Source organism: Melospiza georgiana, chromosome 7 (genome assembly GCF_028018845.1).
Source record: "Melospiza georgiana isolate bMelGeo1 chromosome 7, bMelGeo1.pri, whole genome shotgun sequence".
Taxonomy (NCBI): domain Eukaryota; kingdom Metazoa; phylum Chordata; class Aves; order Passeriformes; family Passerellidae; genus Melospiza; species Melospiza georgiana.
The window spans coordinates 8485194-8508054 of NC_080436.1; the positions used below are offsets into that span (position 1 = coordinate 8485194).

At 41.2% G+C, this 22861-nt stretch overlaps 1 protein-coding gene across 2 annotated transcripts in view; it reads left to right on the forward strand.

Annotated features, from left to right (window-relative positions):
• Positions 1–22861, forward strand: part of ADARB1 (adenosine deaminase RNA specific B1) — a 342687-nt gene that overhangs the window by 15454 nt on the left and 304372 nt on the right. For both annotated transcript variants that reach the window (XR_009114635.1, XM_058027543.1), the window contains exons 2-4: positions 2650–2686; positions 11121–11195; positions 16968–17899. Coding sequence is in view for 1 of the 2 variants with exons in the window: in XM_058027543.1 (XP_057883526.1) it covers positions 11168–11195; positions 16968–17899 (960 nt within the window). In the remaining variant the exon portion in view is untranslated. The remainder of the gene's footprint in view (positions 1–2649; positions 2687–11120; positions 11196–16967; positions 17900–22861) is intronic.

Below are 22861 nucleotides of genomic sequence, written 5' to 3' on the forward strand. Positions count from 1 at the left end.
AACATACATGTCCTTTTTTTCAATAATTTTTTTTCTTTGTGCTGCTCAGTTGCTAGTCTTTCTTAATTTACTTTAGAGTTTTAAATGAGCAATTCAAAAGGGCTATAGGGAGTGTGGGTTGGATTTGGGCTGTTATTTCTTTGATTCAGACTGATAAACTGAAGTAAGTACATCACATATGTCAAATTGTTTCTTCATGTTTAGATGGAAAATGCTTTCAGAGGAAATCCCAGTTCTGCAGTTGTGCTGTTGAACTGCATTTATAGTTTATGGTGGAGACTCATGCCTGGTGTATGAAAAAACATGCATCAGCAGTTGAGATGCCTCAGCAGATTACTTTGCTTTTTCAACATGTGAGAAGTAAAATAAATAGGAAAGTAAATACAGAAAGGTTGTAAGTGTTTTTTTTTTTTTTTTTATCCTGGCCACAGGGGTGGTGCTGAGTGCCTCCAGGTTGTTGCCTTGTGTTTGGGTGGGTTTTGCAGGTTTATGTCTTGAGGTGGTACCTCAGATGTCTGTTGTGATTCTCATTGCCTTGAAATATTTTCAGCTGATCTTTAGAAAGTCAGTATTTGAAAATATTCCTAATTAGCCATCGCGTTGTGTTCTTCAGACGATTCTCAAGTATCCTTTGCTGCCCTGGGAGAAATCATGGACAAGTTTCTGAACTTTTTAGGGTAAATTAACTCACTAGTAAGGGACACAGAGTTGGTTTATTGAATTTTTTTCAAGGTAACAGTATGGAGATGCTGTGGCAGAGTGCTGAGCTCCTAGAGGAGCCCCTTCTGGAAGGCTCTCCCTGCAGAAGGTGTTGAGGAAGCATGTCATGATTTGAACAACCCCAAAATAGCCATTTGTCACTGGACAGAGCCAGGTGGGACATGCTGTAGCTCAGAGCTTTGTTCCTGGCTTTTATAACATAGTGGTATTTCCCTTTCTTTGCTATTTAGAGTTTTTACTGGTTTAAGGTGTTACAAGTCTCAGTTTTTCCTCCACCTGTCTTTACTGCTCACAGTATAACAAAAAGAATTACTAAGATAAGCCTTTTTTCCCCTAGTTCTTAACCCTGGCTGGTTCTTTCTCTGTGAAACTCTTTGCAGATGTCAGTGTGTAAGGACTTTTGGTATCAGTGGTGGATTTAAAGTCTCAATTTTCATGGGTTGTTTTTAATTAGTTAGGGAATTATCAACTAGAGTAATGTTCTGTATAAGGAAGATAATGTGAAATCTAAATTAACTCAAGGATATACTAATATAAAAAATATTAGCAGTGTGTTTTCTCAGGATTAATTGTAACTTTAAGCAATGCTCACACAGGAAGAGAATTATCAAAACCTTGTTTTGAAAACCCATTTTTGGTGGTTGTTGCTCCAAATACATTTTCACATCACACTTAATTTATAGCTCATATTCCAAGAGTTTGGCATTTTTTATTGTGGGTATGGGAACACAAGGTTGTGACTTTGACTCTGAACTCAGTATTCTGGGCATTTTTCTTGCTTTATCGTAAGACCAATGTAGTATTTCCATGAATCTTTTTATTTTTATAGGAAAATGCCACCATTAAGTGTTGAAATTGAAATGTCTTAAAAGCCGGGATCAAATTGATGCAATATGCTAGTTTATGGACTTTAAATATTATGTCAGATCCCTTTTTGACTAAGAGATGTGCAGCTGTTGGGTTGTGTTGTGTAGCTATGCTCTGTGTAACTTGAATTCAGTGCAGGATTCTGCAGGGTACCAGCACCCTCTCGTGGGCTGTGTGATTGTGACTTTAGAACTGTTTTAGAATAGTCTTGGCTTCACACTGCTATGGCCCCTTCAGTGTTTTTTTAGAATTAGGAGATGGTGTGTTAAATTAAAGCTGTCTGTGCCTGGTCCAACAGCTGTGCTTATTCATGGAAATAAAATTGCTCACAGCATTCCTGTTATCCTGTATCCTCCTCAGAATCAGAATCACAAAATGGTTTGGGTTGCAAGAGACCTTAGGTTGGAAGAGACCTTAAAAGTGGTGGTGTGTGTGTGTTTTATCTTACATCTGCCAGTTGTTTTCTGCCCCACTGCTGGCAGTTGAGGGATTTTCCTCTTTTGCAGGAGAATGCAGCCTGATGTCAGTGGGATCAAGCAAGTGGTGTTTGGAAAGGGGGTTGTTGTATGAGGGGCCTTTTATATGGATTGAAGTCATTCCCTAAAAATAAGAACCAAAGATCTAAATTTAAAAAAATCTAACAAGATGAGAATTCTGGATTTGGTTTGAGGATAAGTTGGGTGTGATAATACAAATATTTATTTTGTTTTTACACCATTATTTACCACTTTTTTGCTGACCCTCTCTCCTAGAAGGTGCAGAGATTGCAGATTGGGTTCTGCTACATAACTGCTTGTACCTTAGGGATGTTTTTTCTGACATCCAGAATTAGATATCTTGAGTCTTGATTTCTTTTTAAACTTTTGTTTTTTTCCAACCAGCAATGTCCAGAATGGTCTCTGCAAGGGTTAGATAAGACTTGGCTCTGGGACTGTGTATCTGTAGTATGGACTATTTATTTTTAGAGAACCAGAAATGTGTCCCTTTTTAAGGTCAGGAGTTATTTGTAATTCACAAATTGTTAAAGAACCAAGCAATTGACTGGATTTCCTCTTCTTGCAGGTTGCAGAATCAGCATGTCTCTCCAATAGTTAAAAAGGTAAGCACACTATATTTTCAAACATGCAGCAGGATTCTCTGTTTTCTGACTGGTGCATTTGGCTCATAACTAGGAGGAGGAGAAACTTAATGTATTTGAACACTTATTTAGTACTTTGTTGTTTTATCTAAAACATTTATTTATGTTTGGACTCTAAATCCTTTGACAATTATTGGATCAGCAGCTTGAAAATAGGATATTGATTTACAAGTTGATATCACAAAAACTTGGTTACCCTTCTGGCTGCAAATTTGTATCCAATGCATATTAATTATTAAAGTAATTATTTATTAAAGTAAATAGGCAGAGCTGGCATGTAGGACTTGAAAGTTTGCAGTGTGTTTGAGCAAAGCTTAATAACTGATTTTGGTGGGAAAAGAGGAAATAAGCCCAAATTCTAACTGTATCTCCTAATCCCAAACACCAGCCTACTTCTATGACTGTTTTTTTTTCTTTTTATGAAACAGCTTCAAGATATCTGAGTCTCTTCTAACCTCCTTTAAAACTATTTTAGATTTTTCTTCCAATTAGTTATTATTTTCCTTAGCACTGGGTAGCTGTATCAATTACCTTTTAAATGATGTTGAAAATATTAATATTACTTATTGGGAGGTCCAGGCTACTCAGTTTTCCTCTCTGAATACTTATAACTTTTGCCTTGGTAGCACATCATAAATACATTTCTGACAATTGCAGATACTTGAGGAGTCCTTCAGAAAAAAAAAAAAAAAAGTTAAAAATGAGGCATTCAGTCCTCCCAGTAATCTGGTAAGAAGGAATAAATCTGCAAATTTCCTAAGTTATTTCTAATTGGGAGCAGAGCTCTCAACTTCCTTGGTTGAGGGATCAATAGATGCAACCCCAATTATTGCTGTAACAGCAGATGGTGCTGTTGGGATGGATTTAATCACCTGAGGAACAGACTCCAAGCCGACCAATAAACTCCAGTATGGGTTTATATCAGAGCTCTTGGGGCTCCCAGTGTGCAGCCAGCAGCTCTGGATCTGGAATTTCCTGTGCAGAGCAGCTTCTCAGGATGTACTTTAGCTCCTACTAATTCTAGCAGTTGATGCTAATTTATATTTGTTCTTGCTGAAGTGCACAAAACTAAAAGGAAAACTGCTGTTGGCCTCTAATATTGTCCTTGTGCTTGGAAATATCCAGCCTGCTTGTGGGAGCAAAAAATTTAAAAAATCTTTAAAAGCACTTAAAAAATACAGTGTATGAGCATTTCTTCAAAGAGTATGTAAAGTAAGCTGATAATGGGCACCAAATCTATAAGTAAATGAGAGTTTCAAGGATGTTTTGGTGCTTGGAGATTTTCATGTGATACCTGTTTAAAAAGGAGAATTGAGGAGGTGCTGAAGTTTTCCATCAGTCTTGCTGTGTTGCTTCTGATCTTGCCTGGGTTGGTTCATCTCTGGAATTTGGGTGGAATATGCTTGAGTTGTTTAGTGTCTCTGTACTCCTGGTTCAGGGATGCAGGTGAAATGGGAGTATTGGAGATGGGTAAGTCCCAAATTCCACCTGGGAACTGCTTTTGCTTTGGAGAGAAGGCAGCCCATTTTCTCCTTGATGCCTCAGTGGGTGTCAGATCTGTGCAATACAAGATATTATAGGATTTACTGCTTCCAGCACACACAGGAACACTGAATGCCATAGTTTTGTTCTATGTGCAGCATTTCCTTCCTTGCACTTGGTTTTCAACCTCCTTTTGTCTAATCATGTGGACATTATAAGACATTTAAGGATATGGAGTATTTAACTTGATGCATATTACAGATTGGTTATTACAGGGTAGTTCAGCCTGGAGAAGAGAAGGCTCTGGGAGACCTCACCGTGACCTTCCAGTACCTGAAGGGAGATTATAAAAAGGGGAAGAGTTACTTTTCATGTGGGCAGATAGTGATAAAAGAGGAGGAAATAGTTTTAAGCTAGGATAGATTTAGATTAGAAGTTAAAAGGAATTTTTTTCTGTGAGGGTGGTGAAGCCCAGAGAAGCTGTGGCTGCCCCATCAGTAGCATTGTTCAAGAGCAGGTTGAATAGGCTTGGAGCAACCTGGGATAGTGGAAGGTGTCCCTGGCCATGGCAGGAGCTGGAAAGAGGTGAACTTTAAGGTCTCTTCCAGCTCAAGCCACTCTCTGTGGTTTAGTACTAAGATATTTTTTATTTCCTGAAACTGTTACTAATGTTACCCCTGCAGCAGGTCACCAAGTTTCTCTCCCAAGGGCACTGAGTATGTTCTTTAGCCAATAGTCAGATTTTAGAGAGCTTTTTCTCTCTTCAGAGCTGTCATCCTTCAAGGCCTTGTCCTAGCCCTCCTTCCTGAGTGTCATAGCCCAGAGTCACTGCCTTGAGGAGCAGGGGTTGGTAGAGTTAGGAGCTACAAAGGTGACCCGAAGAAGTCTCTTTCAGTCCTTACACCAAATTTTGTGAATCAAATCTCTGACAGCTTAGGGCAGATAAAGTAATTATTAAAAGCAAAATCAGTTTTGACTTCAGATAGCAAATGGAGCAACTCTTCCCTCAAAAGGAAGGAGAAATACACATTTCTATGTATCTCAATCTTTGCTGTGCTGAGAACAGGGTGGTAAAAGTTTGAGCAGCTGAAGGAATTATGGTAAAAGACTCAGTAGTTGCACAGGCTGCTCTTTGCATTTTACAAATTGTGCTGTTTTCTCAAAGATGCAGAATGAATTCTCATCCCCCTAAGGGGTGTTTTTTCCCTTTCTCTCTTTGTTGGTGTTGCTGTTCCTTCAGAGCTGTGTAGATGTAGATACCTCACTCTCCATGTCCTTGGTCTGCCACACACAGCTTATTGTGTATTGAAATGTGAAACTGGGCCTGAAACTGTTAATTAGCATGCAGAAACAGTTAATTAGCACACCAAATTAGGCACAGCACTAGTTTTGGGAGTTGCTCTTTGATGGGACTCATTTCCTCCTGATCTTCTTAGTGGTGATCTTGTGACTGTGCCATGACTCTGGCTTGTTCCTCCATGGTTAGTTCTTCTTTCTAAATTCAGTGTAAACTGAGCTCAAATAATCCTCTTACTCTTTCTTCATTCTCAGAATGAGAAGTAGTGTCTAATAACATGGATGCTGAAGTAGAACTTCAGTTCCTTTGTAGTGGGGAAGTTGGAAGCTTTTAGTGCTTAGGCTTCAGACAGAAATAATTACAGTCACTCAGTCTGTGCTTTCCATCACAGTCTGGAGATGTAAAAGCTGCTATCTGGGATCTGGGAATGAGTGCCAGCAGGTAGAGCTCCCTGTTAGCACATCAGCCCAGTTCCACTGGTGAGCTGGAGCATGTTGGGCTTGGTTAGTGAAGTACTCCTACTTTAAGATGCCAGTGGCAATGTTTTTCACAAAATGCCAGCCTGGGTAGTTGTCAAAATAGGATGGTGCATGTCAGTCATGTACCAGAGATCATCTAGATTCAGTCATGTGCTGTGTTCCTGATGTACTGGGAAATGAAGGTGTGAGAGCAGCTGGAGGTGTCTGGTCAGAGAGGTCTCATCACTGCAGCAACAGACTGGAGCTTGCCCCTGCAGGCATTCCCTGCTGCAAAGTGCTTTTTGTCCTGTGAGGTTTAACCTGAGGGCAGGATTAAAGGGTAGCTGCAACCCTCAGCCTGTACTGATGATCTACATGTCCTAAAATATCCTCAAATAATCTGAATATCTAAAATATATTAAAACCATCAAATTACCTAAATATCGTAAAATATCCTCTGCATATCCACAAAATATCCTCAGCCTGTGCTGCTGATGCTGTAGGGTCTACAGGATCAGCATATCTTTGTTGGTCACTCAAATGGGGAAACAGGATGATTATCCCATAATGTGACATGTTACTTTTTAGTTTATGAAAAAGCTGGAAAATATAGATAAAAGATAATGGATAAAAGAAAAAAGTTCATGTTGGCAATGGGAGGCCTCTTGGTCAGGCCTGATAGAAACCCTTGTATGGAAAATCTGTGACTAAAGTATATTTGAGATGGGCATATTTATGTATTCCTGCTATTTCCAACTGCATTCTGTGCCTTTTGAGGCAGTGGATGAAATAGGAACCTGAGAAATGATTGTAAAGGATGCTGAAAGCATCTTGTTTCATGCACTGGGCTGTACAAATATTTCCTTGCTTATGTCTCTCCTTGTTTCTGAGCTACAAGACTGAAGAGTTGCCCTCCTTTATTAATAGCAAAATAAAATTAATTGTGCCTTTCCACACCTAGGAGTAAGGATGCCTTTGATCTAGTCCTTATCAGAGCACTGTCCTTCCTTGCCCCTTGTGTGACAAAGGGTTAATTGTCACACGTGCCTCTGGCAGCGGGTAGGGGTGAGCTGCATCCTCTGCTCGTGTTGTTCACTGGGCTGTGCATCAGTGCACTCCAGGCTTCCAGGGCTGGGAGAGGAAGCCCAGGGATAACCCTCCTTTTGGGAACAGCTTGCTGGGCTTTGGGAAGGGGTTAGGGGTGGCACAGGTGCCAGGGGTGCATGGCATCACAGCAAGCCATGGCTCTGGGCATGGGGAGCCTCTGCAGCGTGGCGCGAGCGCACGGGAAGCGCAGGAGGATGAAGAGATCTGAAAGGAAAGGTAGGGCTTTAATTGCTGCACCTAAATGCTGGAACAAACGATTTGGTGGTGTTGTAAATGTGCTTTTCAGCTGAGGTTTGAACCTCTTTGCTAAGTGCAGCTTCAGTGTTTGCACTTTGGATTCATAAGAAATCCATTTTGTCAGAAATAATATTTTGAGCAAATCCATTTCCCAATGTTTGATTTCACTTGACTTTCAAAGTTTGGAAGGAGAGGACTTTTGAACAAATATGGAACTTGCTAAAACTGCAGCTTTCTGACTTAGGCTGTTTTCTAACAGCTCCGTGTCATCTCTCAGGTTAATGGGATTTTTTCCATATATGCCATTTGCTGAATGTAAAGTGTTGTTAGCTGCTAAATTTCCCTTTCATGACATATTTAGGTTTTTTCTCAGTAATGAGAATAAACCAAGATAACTCTTAAGGTCTTTCACAACTCTTTTTTGCATGCAGTCAATACCTAGGGTGTTCAGAAGAAAAACAGGTTATCTCTAAGTTCTCGTGTGCTGTGTACTTGCTATAGCTAACATTTACCTAAAAATCTCTCAAGTAGTCTCCTGTGGAAATAAAGGCAAATTCTGTTGTGTTTGCTGCTGCATTTTTAAGTACTTCTCATGTTCTTTCTATCTTTGGAAATACTCTACAGGAATGAAAGACTTTAAAACCAGGAGAGGATGAATAGTTCACTTTTTCCTGGCTCCAGTTAAATTAGCATACATGTAGATACTGTTTTCCTGTTTGACATGGCTGGCTTTTAATGCATCCAGGAAAAGAAAGGTTTTTTTAGTCAGAACGTTTCAGGGTGTGCTATGCAGATTCCCCTGGCTTCAGTGAGTGAATTTAGGGGAGAGTTGAGTGCAGGTTTGTTGCTCTGTGTTATGAACAAAACAAACATGCAGTCAAACCCTCAATTTATTTTACCAGTATACCTGGGAGAAACCAGTCCCTGTAGCCATGGAGCTGGCTTCTCCTACAGTCCCATTCTACACATAACCTGCTGTAAATACACTGACCCACATCCCTTTGTATTTATGGCACTGATTCCTTATTGCTGTTCTTGAAAGCTTTGGTAATCTCTGAACAGCAATTAAGTTTTTTCCTTTACTCTTATATTTTTTTCCCCAACAAAAGTTTTTTCCAGTGCTGAGAGTGTTACTGTAGTTGTATCCCTTATCCTATAGCAGAATTTTAGAAATGAAACTCAGGATTTTATCATGCTTGGTGTCCAAGCTTCAGTGAAGTCCTTTTGGAAGGTGTCCTTGCTCAGATGCCACTGACCATTACCCAGCCTCGTGAGGTGTCTTTGTGTCTGTAGGACCTGAGATGTTCCTGGATGTCACTTACTAAATGAGTTATTTACAGGCAGGGAATGTGTTTATTTATGCAGTTTTGCTGCTTGAATAAAAGTTTGGAAGGTCAAAGATACCAGAAATGCTGTTCCTTCTTCAAAGTGAAATGATAACTGAATCACTAATGACTGCAGAATAATCAAGCATGGCTTGGCAGGAGAGGAAGCTTTTTTTGTAGTGAGCAGCCTGGGCTCAGAGTCCATTTGGTGAAAACATCTCCCCTGTCTTTCTGAGGGCATACATAGGTCCTATTTTATATGGCAGGATTTGAAAAACCTTTTTTCTTATTATCAAATCCTCTACCTTTGAAAGCCAGGTGGAAAAAAAAAAAGAAACCCATGGATTACAGTGGGAGGAAGTTTGGAAGATAGGTGTGTGTACTGCGTTCATTCTGTCTGCCCAGCTCAGTATTGCCCCTTACACATTATTCACAGAATTGTAGAAAGTTAAGGATTGGAATGAACCTTACAGATCATGCAGTTCCAAACTGTGGGCAGGGACACCTCCAACTACACCAGGTTACTCAAGGTCTTATCCAGCCTGGCCTTGAACAGTGCTGGGGTTGGGACATCCACATCATTTCATACTCTTTAAATAGCTGATTCATTCTCTTCCAAGTATTTTTGATTTGCAGTGGGTGGTTGTTAGAAGTTAATTGTAATGGAAATCAGTTACTTGTATGAAACACACTGAGTCTTGTAGTGCTAGAGTGAGGGAGGCTTAGCTGTGGGAAGTGGTGGAATCACCATCCCTGGAATTGCTCAGGGAGCAAACAGACATTTCATGCTTTGGTTCAGTGGACATGTTCACATTCAGTCACAGGGTGGACTTGATCTTGAAAGTCTTGAAGTTAGTGGTTCTGTGACTCTGCTGTTCTTTACCAGACTGATCTGCTGGTGTAGTTGTGGGGACTGGAGGGAGGAGTGAGTGCTGCTAACTGGACTCATGCATTTTTTTATAAAGAAAAGATTAGAAAAAAAAAGTGATCATTATTTATCTGCCAAGAGTAGTCTAACTCTTAAACACACGTGGTTAAAGCTTAAAACAGAGTGTTAGTGTCATTTGGCTGCAGTAACACTGTAGGATTGCATCTCTTAGGTGCCTTAGGGCTCTTCTGTCAACTATCTTTGGCTGTTTATCTTCCTTGCTGCTTTCAGAATCTGTTTCAGCACAGTTACTGAAATGATTAAAAAAATGCAAGTAGAGTATCTGTTTGCCTCTGCTTTTAGCAGGCAGGAGCTTGCCTTTTCTCTCCTTCAGGCTGTGGGTGAGGTGCTGAGCCCAGGCTGATAACCCAGCTCCTCAGGAGGGTTTGTGCATGGTGTGGAAGTGTGGGGCAGCTCTAGAGCTTTTTTCACTTCTAGCTTGGCTCAGAGAGCTCACTGATCTCCTTGGTAGAAGTTAAACCAGCAATTTGTCAAGTCCTTAATCCTTGAGTACAAAGTGGTGCTGCAGGAGTAACTGGAGCTGGTGTGATGTGCTAATTGAGGTGATAATTATTTACAAGTCCTGTTGATTACAGTCAGCTAATTTCCTCTTGTTACAGTGGAGTGTGCTGATGTGTTGTAAGGCAGACTGTCTTGGGTTGGGCACAAGGGGTTATAAGTAGATGGGATGGCATCAGGTGTGTGTTCAGTCCCTAGTGGGGTTGCACAGGGCTCTGTCCTTGTCCCTGTGCTCTTCAACATCTTCATAAACAGCCTGGAGGCAGGAATCAAAGGAATACTAAATACGTTTGCTGCCAATGCTAAATTGGAAGGAGCTGTTGACTCCCTTGAGGGCAGAGGGGCCCTATAGAGAGACCTTGATGAATTTTAGGGGTGGACAGTCCCCATCCATAGGAAGGGCTTGTGCTGGATTCTGAGTGTGTATAGACCAGGACATGAGAGGAATGAGAGGCTGGACAGCAGTGCTGTGGAAAGGGACCTGTGGGGTCCTGTTTGATGGCAAGTTGAGCAGGAGTCAGCAGTTCCCTGGCAGCCAGGAGGGACATCAAGCACACAGCATCGCCATTTGGGCAAGGGAGGAGATTGTCCTGCTTTGCTCTGGGCTGGCATGACCTCACCTTGAGTCCCAGGGACAGGTTTGAGAACTACAATGGAAAAAAAACATGAAGCTGTTAGAGATTGTCCAAAGGAGTCTGTGAACAAAGTGAAGAGTCTGGAGGGGAAGCCATGGGAGGAGCAGCTGAGAGCACTTGGCTGTTCAGCCTGGAGGAGACTGTGGGGAAATCTCATTGTGGTCTTCATCATCCCACTGGCCTTTGGCAGATTGGGGCTGCTTATTTCAGTCACTGATGAACATTGCAGTTTTAGGAGGGATCAGCTGGGTAAATCCAGTTTTGGTCAGGATTCACCCAAACAGCCCAATGCTAAGCCAGGGCCTGGGCTGCTGCTTTTAAAGGATGTTTTAAACTTATTAACAGTAAGTTTTAAACGTAGTAAGTTGGTACCTTAAAGCCTTAATACCCTCCTCCCTGTTTTGCAGACAGAAGCCGTCTCCGCCAGCCAAGAAACCAGCAAAGATATTTCACAATGGATGTAGACGATGAAGAAAACATGAGTAAGATGTGTTTGTTTTACACAGTAGTAAACTCTCTAATAATTTCTGAAAGTAATTTTTTTCTCTCAAGCACAGGGGCAACTGCAAAGAAACCTCAGGTGCAGAAATGAAGATACTTTAAAATTCAGTGAAGAAGAGTGAATTGGAGCTTTTACATTAACAGTGTTTTTAATGTGCTAATGTAGTTATACCTTCTGTATTGTACTTTATACCTGTACTTTATACCTTATATTTTTTCCTACAGCAGCTGACTAATCAAAATATTTCCCTCTCTTGAACCAGCAGTGAAGGAGGGAGGGATAGTATCAGTAGTGTTCATGCCAAGGGTAAAGTACCAGTAAGGAGTGAGAGGTGAGATGAAGGAGATGGAGTTGAAGAGTACAATATAAAGAAGAGAGAGCAGAAAAGGAGAAAGGAAAAAGCAAAGTTGGAGCTGGAAAAGCTCTGTGCAGGTCTCACATGGGCTGATGATTCTCTTTAGATGGTGATGGTCCCAACCCTGAGCTACTGAATTATTAAAGTGGTTTTAAAGCACAAAAATAGTCAAATAAAGTGATCATCTTGGTGTGTACTTGATGCAGCCAAGTATGTGAGACTGCTAACCCTGGGGTATAATTAAGATCCAATAACTTATGAGAAAAGTATTCTCCTTGAACTGTTCTAAAATATTTTTACTGTTATTTGCTTTTCAACTGTCTCTTTTTTCCTGTGACTCAGAGAATTGTTCTGTTGCTTCTGTGCTGTGCCTGACTGTAAATAATTGTACATTATGTTATAACAAATGTGCTTCTTTTTCCCCTAAGTGACAGTGGCTAAAGAGTGCATCTGGCAAACCTGACAAAGCCCAGCACTGGCTTTGGAGCAGAAGAATTGTAGTTCAGTCTGGAGAAGTTAGAGGAATTTTATAAGGAGATGAGAAAGTTAGATCATTATAAAATAAACCAATCAAACCCAAAACAAACATCCTCCCCCCAAAAAACCCAAAACCGAAGCAAAAAACACCTGAAATAGAATGAATCTTTTTTCTTTACTGAAACAGTGAACTCAACTGCAATATGCTTGGTGTAATTTTCTTTTCCTTGATATATAAGAAATTACTTCACATGGATATTGTAACTGTTTCTAAAGGTGCCTTCCCTACGGAGGCCTTCAGAAAGTGTAATTGGATAATTCTCATAATTTTTTTTTATAAAACATCCCTTTTCTCAATAATGCTACAGCTGAGAATGAATGGAAGATGCCTTCTTAAGCTGGAGAAATATAATCTCTTTATATAGGGGCATTCTTTAATTCTGTGTCATTAAGAAAAACACTAAATTTTTTGTCTGCTTCTGGTTTTTTTGTGTGTTAGTGCATCAGTATGGGAAGCCATTCAAGGAATTTGTTATTTTGTCAGGAGCTTGGCTCCATGGAACTGTTTAGGGAATGCATTTGTATGACTTCAGTTTTGAGATGTCAGAACCTTGGCTGAGGCCAATTTATATCAAGTGCAAGATGACCTTCCTTTGTGTGCCCACACAAACACCATAAATTGGAAATGTTAAATCATCTGATTTGGGAGGTCAGAAATCCAAGTTTAAATTTTTAAGTTCTTTGCTTCGATTTGTGTAGAGATATATTTTTTAACTTTTTATCTCTCTTTACTTTTATATCTCTTATAATTGTGAAGTGGCATGTTAGAGGTTACCTATTTAATTTTTTATTATTTTATGTAACTGCTTTTGGGAAAAGGTTCTTGAAGGAAAGGAAGGTGGGCTATGCAGTCTTTGTAGCCTGTGGTTGCATAACAAGAATTCTTCTGCAGAACCAGAATTAAGATGATTTTTTTTGGGTTCAGATGAAATATAAGACAGTGATGATGTCTTACATTAATAAATTAATATCCCTGAGAAAACAGTGTTGCAGACTTCAAATTTTAGTGTTTTCCTTCTTTAACCTTTGGTCACAGAGACGCTACAAGATATTTGGGGAAAGAGATGGTTATTTAGAATGTTTTTATTTGGTTTTTGTTGCTTTGCATGGCTGGTGTGTCTGCAGCACTCTGGACACTTAAACACAAGCATGTGACTCTCCTGACCTTTATCTTTGGTGTATTTGCTCCTTTTTCTAAAGGGTGCTCTGAAGAGAGTATGTGTTTTTTTTCTGCTTGTTTTTGAATGAAAAAAATTACTTATTTAGAATTTCCCCAGACCACTAAATGAAAGCAGCAGTATAAGGGGCAACTAGAACCATCTTTTGGTTCAGCTAAGAGTTAAATTTGATTAATTGTGTTCCAGATCAGACAGAGCAGGGGGAGTGTTGCCTCTCAGCAAGCAGAAATGGAAGATCCCAAATGGATAAAGCATCTTAATGGCAGACACTTTTTAATTACAGGGAATAAACCCAGAAGTAAACTAGAGCATCACCACAGAAGATTTGTTTCTTTACTGGCATGAAGAATTCCCCATGCCTTTTTCCTGCTTCAAATGTCCTTGGGTTTGTAAGTGCTCAGCTGAAATCTGAAGGGCAGGGCTGTCCTTCTGCTGAAGTTTTTGATGCCACCTATGATTTTTACTAAGGTGGCCTCCACAGACATAAGTCAAATAGTTGAAGCTGCCAGTTATTTTAATGACTAGGAAATAGACCAATCTCATGAAAAATATCCAGTTTTAAAATTATGGGTTGTATAAATGTTTAAGAAAACAGGATCTCAGTCATTAATTGTTTATGTATGTGCTAATGCTGCTTTAAAGCCTTAAATACACAGCAGATGTGATGGACTTCAAAGGGCTCTCTAAAGCATTCATTCCTTGAAGAATTAAATTTAAAGAATGGAAATATTAGAGATTTCTGTAAAATCATGCACAACATGGGGTGTTTAATATTAGAACATCAAACTTTAAAAAATAGCAAATAAACCCCAGTAGATGCAGTAAGACTAGCAGGTGGAGGATCAAAGAAAGAAATGGGAGATGTTTTCATTTGTGATGAAGTGGTGAAGCACCTTGCTCAGGACATGGTGGATACCACAGGTTTATGGGGTCTTTCAAAGCCATTAGAAAACTTTTCTTTGGGGAAAAAGAAGCTCGTGTGGCTCCCTGCCATTATCTCTGGGAGAGCCCAGAGCTGCGAGGCTGCCCTGGGCAGGGTCACTTATGTGTCCTTGTACTGGTGTGATGCCCTCTCCTGGGGTCTGTTGGTGGCCCTGTCACCTGTGGGGAGCTGGGCAAGGTGAGCAAGAGCCAGGAGGGCCATTCCTGACTTCCCTGGAAGGCTGGCATGCCTGGAAAAGGCATCCAGGGAGATGAGTTGGAGGAGTTACTCCATGTAACTCCAAGATGGGAGGTGACATCTCTGATTGGACAGGTTATATTTTGTCTTATCTTCTCAAGCCCTCAGGTAATTAGCCCCAGCCTGGGCTGGACAGGTTGACCAAAAGGACCAAAAGCACACCTTCATCCTTGAGAGAGGGAGGGACCTTTGCTTGCAGTGTTGCAGCTCTGTGGGTTGAAACAAGCACAGTTCCTTTTGGTTTGCACAGAAAGTCTTTCACTTTCCATCACAAAGTTGGATTTGGATGAGCTCCACAGTTACCTCCTTTCCTGGTCTCTTGGTTTGACTCAGGATCAGCTCCCTGTGTTCTTCCTCTCTAAGTTTGTTCCACCCTGCAGGTTCTCCAAAGCTAACAAAGCCTAGTAGCTCTCAGGCAAGGAGTAGTTTTCTTCCCTTCTCTCTTAATAATTCCAGGTAAGCCTGCAAGTTTATTTCCTGCTCCCTACAATTCCCTCTTCTCTGTCAGGAGATTGTTTTTCCTGCTTGATGAAGGAGTTCCTCCAGCTGACATGCTTACATGGAAAAGGTTTTAATGTTCAGCTGAAGTCTGTTCAACTCCTGTTTTCCTCCTGCAGGCACTGGTAGTGGTTTTCATATGAAAAGTAGTGAAACCAGAGACCATTAATTAGTGTTAAGTCAGTGATTTCTGTTAAGCCTGAAAGTCTTAGTGATTGATAACAAATATCTGGTGCCACCAGTAAGGGCTGTGTTTTAGATGAGAAACTCAATGTAAGGAAAGATTTAAAAATTCCTTCTGTTGTCCTTAGACTCCTCTACCATAAATACATATTTCTGTAAAGAATATATGCATGAACACTGTCTATTGACAGTTATGGCCCTATAGCCTTCATTCTCCAGGCAATATGTATATCACTGAGCAAGGGATACTTGATTATATCTAGCACATTTCTAGCAATGAAATGCTTCAGAATTTTGATTCTTGACAGAATTTAATGACTTAATTGCATAATCAGTACTGTACAATTCTTTTTGTGCTGCTGTGATTTAACAAAATGTGTTCCTGTTTTGGCTTTTTCTTTTCATCTTTTTTTTTTTTTTCCCTTCCTTTTTTTCTCTTTGAGCACCGAAAGGAGTAACCTATCGAGCTTTTGCTGGAGGATGTTATAAATGAAAATTTAGTAACCATTCCATCAGCTTTGTAACCTGGGTGAAGTGATGTGTGCATGGTAGGGGATTTTTAGGGAAGCCTGAAAGCATGGCTGGAATTTATCACTGAGAGAGAGCTTCCACCTGGTTTGCTCTAATTTCAATGACCATTTACCACCTTGAGTCAGTGTAGATATAATACAGATAAATTCAAGTTTTGGAACAGGAGAATTAAAAATAATTGGTCTATTACATTTGCCTTTTCATTCACAAATGCCAGCAGAAAACACCAATAGTTAATTTCCTTAGTTTCTTTATCAGGGTGAAGATGAGGTCTTTGAACTTAGAGCAAATTCAGTTCCTTATATATATCTCTGACATATCATTACCCCAACTTATATTTTTTTGAAAACAAATCATTACATTATTATTATATTGTCTTTCCTGCACTCCCATTAAAATATTCTCACAATGAGTGTGCAGCTTTTGTCACACTTCTATTCTACATGGCCTTAGAGAGGATCTCTAGTGATTTTTTGGGTTTGTAACTCCATGACAGCAGTTTCCTTGACAAGGAATTATGCTTGTAAATGATGAATTAGAGATTTTTTAAATACAAGGCTGTATGGAAATATATGGTCTTGTGGTCCTGCTGGCACAGTGGGCAGCTGTAGTTCCTGAGAAAATTGGGATGAGATGAGATGAAATGAGTATTTAGAAAAGACATAAAAAACTCACTGAATTTGAAAAGTATGGAATAGCTAAAGAGAAATAAAAGCATTCAAACACTCTTCAGTCATGGTACCTACGAAAGAGCTGCCTAATTTTTCGTTGCTCTGGACAAAGTATTTATGTAGTTTTTCAATTTAAGCAACTAAAATTACTGTGAGGGGAAAAAAATGACGTGACTAAACTGATGATGGAATAGAATTAAATATGTGGTTCAGAGCTGTGGTCTTAGGCATCCATTTTTACTTTGCTAGTGGTAGTTGTTTGTTTTGTGGGCATATGTTGCTATAGCTTATATTGTTTATTTAAATTATTTTTGAGGCTAAATATAACTTAGAAGTAAAAGTTTTGCTCTAGCATAATTAAAATGAAAAAAAAGTTGTAGTGATTTTTTGCTGTGCAGTTGTATCAGGTGTGTGGTTTGAAGACTGAGTGTGTTATATTTTGAATTATTGAGAGGTTGTGTTACATTATCATCATCTCCAGTTGCATTGCCAAAAATATTTAACCTGCGAGCACACATCACTTAACCAGTTACAAAGAGAGATAAAGGAATCTATAAATTTTGCATTTACAAGATCCTGCACCGAAGGCATTGTAAGTTACTCTTTCTGGGCACCGCAGGTTCGAGCAGCACCGACATTAAAGAAAACCGCAATGTGGACAACGTTCCCCCCAAGGACAGCGCCGGGCAGGGCCTTGGCGAGGGGACCCCGCTCTCCAACGGCGGCGGCAGCAGCAGCAGGAAGAGGCCTCTGGAGGAGGGCAACAATGGCCACTCCAAATTCCGCCCCAAGAAGAGGAAGAAAACGCCCGGCCCCGTTCTGCCAAAGAACGCCCTGATGCAGCTCAACGAGATCAAACCCGGTTTACAGTACAAGCTGCTCTCACAGACAGGGCCGGTGCACGCCCCCATGTTTGTGATGGCGGTGGAAGTCAACGGGCAGGTGTTCGAGGGGTCTGGCCCGACAAAAAAGAAAGCCAAGCTCCACGCTGCCGAAAAGGCGCTGCGCTCCTTCGTGCAGTTCCCCAACGCCTCGGAGGCCCACCTGGCCATGGGCAGGACTCTGTCGGTCAACACGGACTTCACGTCCGACCAGGCCGATTTCCCCGACACGCTCTTCAACGGCTTCGAGACGCCCGTCCCGTCCGACGCTCCCTTCTACCTGGGCTCCAACGGGGACGGCTCCTTCGGCTCGGGCGGCGACTACGGGCTGCCGTCGTGCGCCGTGGCCAGCAGCCTGTCCCAGTCCCCCCTGCCCCCTGCCTCCCCCTACCCCACGGCCAGCGGCAAGAACCCCGTCATGATCCTCAACGAGCTGCGCCCCGGCCTCAAGTACGAGTTCTTGTCGGAGAGCGGAGAGAGCCACGCCAAGAACTTTGTCATGGCCGTGGCCGTGGACGGACAGACTTTCGAAGGGTCGGGAAGGAACAAAAAGCTGGCGAAAGCTCGGGCTGCTCAGTCAGCCCTGGCTTCCCTGTTCAACATGCAGCTGGACCAGACTCCCTCTCGGCAGCCCATTCCCAGCGAGGGGCTCCAGTTACACTTGCCACAGGTGAGAAACCTTTGGGTGTTTGTGTTGTGTTGTGATGGCTTTGGCTAACGACCAAGAGAAGTCAGATTGTGTATTGAATCAGTTTGAACAGCATTTCTGCTTCTGTAGATATGTGTGTCTATATATATGTATGTATATCTGCATTATGTGATTTATACAATTACAGCTTCTGACAATTTGTGTTCTCTTGCACACAGAAGAGGCTTTGTTTCTGATGTTTTCAGCCTTGATTCTGTTGTGTAAGAGAGCGCCGGTGCCAGCTTGAATTATGGTTTGTGCTGGGGAAAGATTGAATCACATCTTGCTCATCTCAGGCAGCAAGACTTAGATGGGTTTCGAGTGAGAATCACTGCTTTAAGTAAAGTTATTATTTGGTACAATAGTTTTTAGCAGAGAAGAAAATCATTCTCTCCTGCAAACACAAATTGTTGTGAGTCAAGGTCAGATTTAGTGAGGCTGTTGCAACTGCCACTGATTTCCATGTGCATGTATCCAGGATGTGTGGTTAAATGGCTCTCATCTGAAGGGTTGTGCTCTAGGCAAATGAATTAATATGCATATGGAAGTTACTTAGGCAAGTAAATATAGCTAAGAAATAATTGAATTCAAATAGTTAATGAACTATTTGAGCGCAAGTATCCAACATACCAGACACAGATCAGAAATTTGAAGTCACTGGAATGGAGTAATTTTTTAAATGCTGAAAAATTCTTCCTCTTTTCTTGTTTTTGTTTCTTCCCAGTCTAACTACACTAATAATTGTTTGACTTCTGTATTTCTACTGCATCTCTTGGGTCTTTTTAATGATAGGATATGCCCATCTAAATTAAAATATTTGTCGGTGAATTCTTTTGCAACTTTCTGTTTATTATGAGAATTTCAAAGCTTTGACCTTTTCTATCTCAAAACCACTGTTCTAGATTTCATTAATGTTCTAACATAGTGTTCTTATTTGATAATGTGGGGTCAGAGTATAAGTAAATGTGACTATTTTGAGTATGTTGTTTTCTCAAAATATATGGACATTATTCATGTTTTAGAACTTTCTGTATGGTTTCATTTTAATATTCCACAATTACCGTGTTACTGATAAATGTCTCCTTCATTTTCAAATCCAGGATCACGCTGGTTTGGGTACTTACAATATCTTGAGTAGATTCAGTGATTTTAGACTGTGTTCTCTGCTGTTAAAAGTAGATTTGACCCCAGACACCAAAAAAATTTCACTGCTGGTAATTCATGTGTTTTTAGTTCTTGCATCAGTCAAATGGTGAAAACTGAAACTGGAAGAGGAAAGTGTGAAAAACCCAAGCTGAGCTGGGAAAAAGATGCTACATGGGTGCTGCCTCACTTAGACCCTATTTCAAGTATTTTTTTTATTCAGGGGCTTTTGATCAGCTTGTCATCAGGATGTCATCAAGCACTTCACTGTGTTGCTTTGCTTTGAATTATAATTAGCTGTTAGTGAATTACATTGGGTCTTTTGCATATTAGTGATTTTGGTCTGGTATGTATTTAATGATTTAGGCATTTGTGCTGTTTTCAGGTCCTGCTTGATTTATCTTCTTTTGGAAGCCTGTGAGTTGTTTAATTACTTCAGACATTGTTTACTGTGTAAAAAAAAGTGTTAGATTCAGAGATCATCCTAAAAAAATGAAAGGTAGAAATATGTGAGGGGAGGAGAAAATCAAATGCCAAGTGCTTAGGGGAAATAAAAGAAGTAGAGTGTGGTTTTGCCAGTGAAGATGGAATTGACTGTTGGGTGGCAGGTCCAAACCTGCCTGTAGAACATTCGTGGTGAGAAGAATGGAGTTGAGAGATGTTCCCTGTGATGGTGGTGGGGGTGACTGTGGCTGGATGTCTGTCTGTGACCCCAGCAGAGCTGCAGGTGCCCCAGAGAGAGTTAAATGCAGAGAAACAGGTGCAGAGTATCAAATAGTACAGAAGGGTTGCTGTAGTCAGAAATAGATTGTTGTGAGAATGATCTTATGGTCTGTACAGAAGGTTATGGAGGTGCTGGTGCTGTGGTTCAGTTCAAGCTTGTCTGCTTGCTCACAGACATGAGGGAAGGTTCCCTGCAGTCACAAACATCTCTGTGCTGGGAAAGTGAGTTAAACCCAGGAACACACTCAGTGTGTGCCTCAGAGTGGGTAGAAATGTCCCAGTGAGAAACTCAGCAGTTGTGCATTTAATGCACCTTGGCAGTGAGTGTGCTGGTGTTGAACAGATTGTCACACTTGCATTAGAGGGGTTTGCCCCTCCAAAACAAAGGAAATATTTTTATGGTTAGCTCTGCTTTGTGAACTGATCAAAAAAAATCAAGGAATAACAAAATAGTTTGGGTTGTAAGAAACCTTAAAGATTATCTTATTCCCACTGCCTGCCATGGGCACAGACACCTTCCACTGTTCCAGGATGCTCCAAGCCCTGTCCAGCCTGCCCTTGAACACTTCCAGGAATGGGGCAGCCACAGGCTCTCAGTGCCATGGCCTCACCACCCTCACAGGGAAGAATTTCTTCCCAATATCCCACCTAAAGCTGCCCTTTGTCAATGGGAAGCCATTCCCCTTCTCCTTCACTCCAGGCCCTTGCCTCAAGTCCCTCTCCAGCTCTCCTGGAGCCCCTTTATGCACTGGAAGGGCCTCTAAGGTCCCCCAGAGCCTTCTCTCCTCCAGGTGAGCACCCCAGCTCTCCCAGCCTGGCTCCAGAGCAGAGGGGCTCCAGCTCTTGGAACATCTTGGTGGCCTTCTCTGGAGGGGTCTCACACCTCTGTCAAGGATGGCATGGTGCTGTCCCTAAAAGAAGTTGTCAGGCCAGTACCAAATGCTTTGGAGTAAAACTGAGAGAGGAACACATTGGTAGCAGTAATTCCCAGTAAATGCTTCAAAGCTGCGGCAGTCCAGGCTGCTGGGGTCACTCAGGGAACAGTTTTCCATCAGACACTGGGATCCTGCTGCTTGGAGGGATCACCTCTTCAGGACACTAATGGCTTATGTTAGAAAGCTGATATGGAGGTTTTACTGATGGTATTTCCTCGAAGTGCTTACTTAAAAAGACAACTGATTAGTCAGGGTGGGAGGAGAGCTGGAAATTGAATTTGTACACATTGAAGCTTAAATACATTCATTCAAATTAGAAAGCTTGACTGTGGTGAGAGAAAGCAAGTTGAGCTGCACAAATGAGCAATGTAGTTGCAAATGAGATCAGTTTGAAAAACATCACTAGAGTGAGTGTTTTTAATCATTCACCTAATTCAATTTATCCTTTCTGTAGCTGTGGACAGACATTGAAACAAAATGTTAAGCAGGAGAAATGGGGTGAGAAGCAGTTCTGAATGGCTACTTGTACTTGATGTGGTTTTTTAGTCCTGGTTCCATGTGGGGCAAGGGGAAGTATGAAAAATTATTCAAATTTATAAAAGATAGACAAATAGTTATGAGCATGATTGGAGATCTGGGAAAGCTGCTTCTGGAGAGGTACTGAGGAGTTCTAGGCAGTTCATAGCAGTGGATTGCTGAGTGTATACAGGAGAATAAGAATGAGATGGATTCAAATCTGGGGAAAAGATACTTTGAATATAGTTATGGGAATATCATACATTATATGTTAGAATAATTACTGTGGACTTGGAAGAAATATACAAGATACATCAGCATAAACAGTGAAAGACTCTACAACCAGGCAGAAGTTTCTTTAAATCATTACAAGAAACTTCTCTGAACTGTGTGTGCTGGTCACTGTTAAAAAAGGAGGACCTTGATTTTACCCACAGTGAGAAGTTTACATGAGCTGTGAAGATAAGAAAAAAAGCTAAAACAAACCAAGGGAGAGCATTTCTGCTTGAGAAGGGTCCCTGGAGATTCAAGAAGAGCACAAAGGGCTGAGATGTTTTGGGTCAGTTCCTATGAGAGCTGTGAGCTATTGCTGCTGCCTTTCCCACCATTCAGGGCATCACCAGCATCCATCTTGGGTGGTCTCCAGGGCCTTCCAAGGTCTTCTTCAGCTCCAGATTGACCTGAACTTCATCAGCTCCTGGATATTTTTCAAATGTGAAGGATCAGGGTGGTTCTGCTACAGCATTGCTGCAACATCTGTATTTAACCAAACCCAGTGTGTGTGTGTGTGTAGAAAAGGAGTGGATTTACTGTAAATTCATCAGAGAAGGGAGCAACGCACCCAAAATAATTTGGAGCTCACATGCCTTTCTGAGCCAACTGTCAGCTATTTTGGGTCTTTCCTTTTTTGAATTACTCAACTTGGAATAATGATTTAGTGCAGAAGCGGGGGTAGAGAAACTGTGTGTGTCAGATGTTAGGGCATTCACAGGGAAGGTGAGACATGAGTTCAATTTCTGTTCCAATTAACATTTATTTATATCAAAGGCAGTAGAGCAGAATGTGATGTGAAAGATCCCTACTCAGCTTCAAGTCCATGGTTTTGAGATGGGGACAGCAGGATGTCATTTCTGGCCAGGAAGTCTTGTTCCTGGTGCTGCCTTATTCCCTTCTCTTCCATGCCCTTAACTGTGGCAATGCAATAGCCTGCCTGGGAGAGAGGGATAATTTTTGTGCTTTCTTGGGGAAGTGTTCTTACCAAAGACCAGAATCTTAGTGGCTACATCTGTAGGCATTTAACAGTGTTTATTCCTCACTGCCCAGCTGTTGTCACACAAATTGTGTATCAAATAAAAATAAGAAAACTTTAACATATCTGCCTGTTTTCAGGCAGTGATTTTTTTTTCCTGCCCTCCATTTCATCCTGGATTGTTTGGATCTCCAAGATTCATTTCGTATTGCTTGACTTCTGCTTAGTTCTTCTTATGAGTCCTCCCCAGTGTCCAGCTCCAAGTTAATCCAAGCATTTTTAGGTTTCCTTGCCAGCAGCTTGGCTCCAGGCTCTGTGAGATGCAGCTCCTGTTCTGCTGTGCCAGCTTCCATCCTCCTGGAGGAACTCACCACGTGC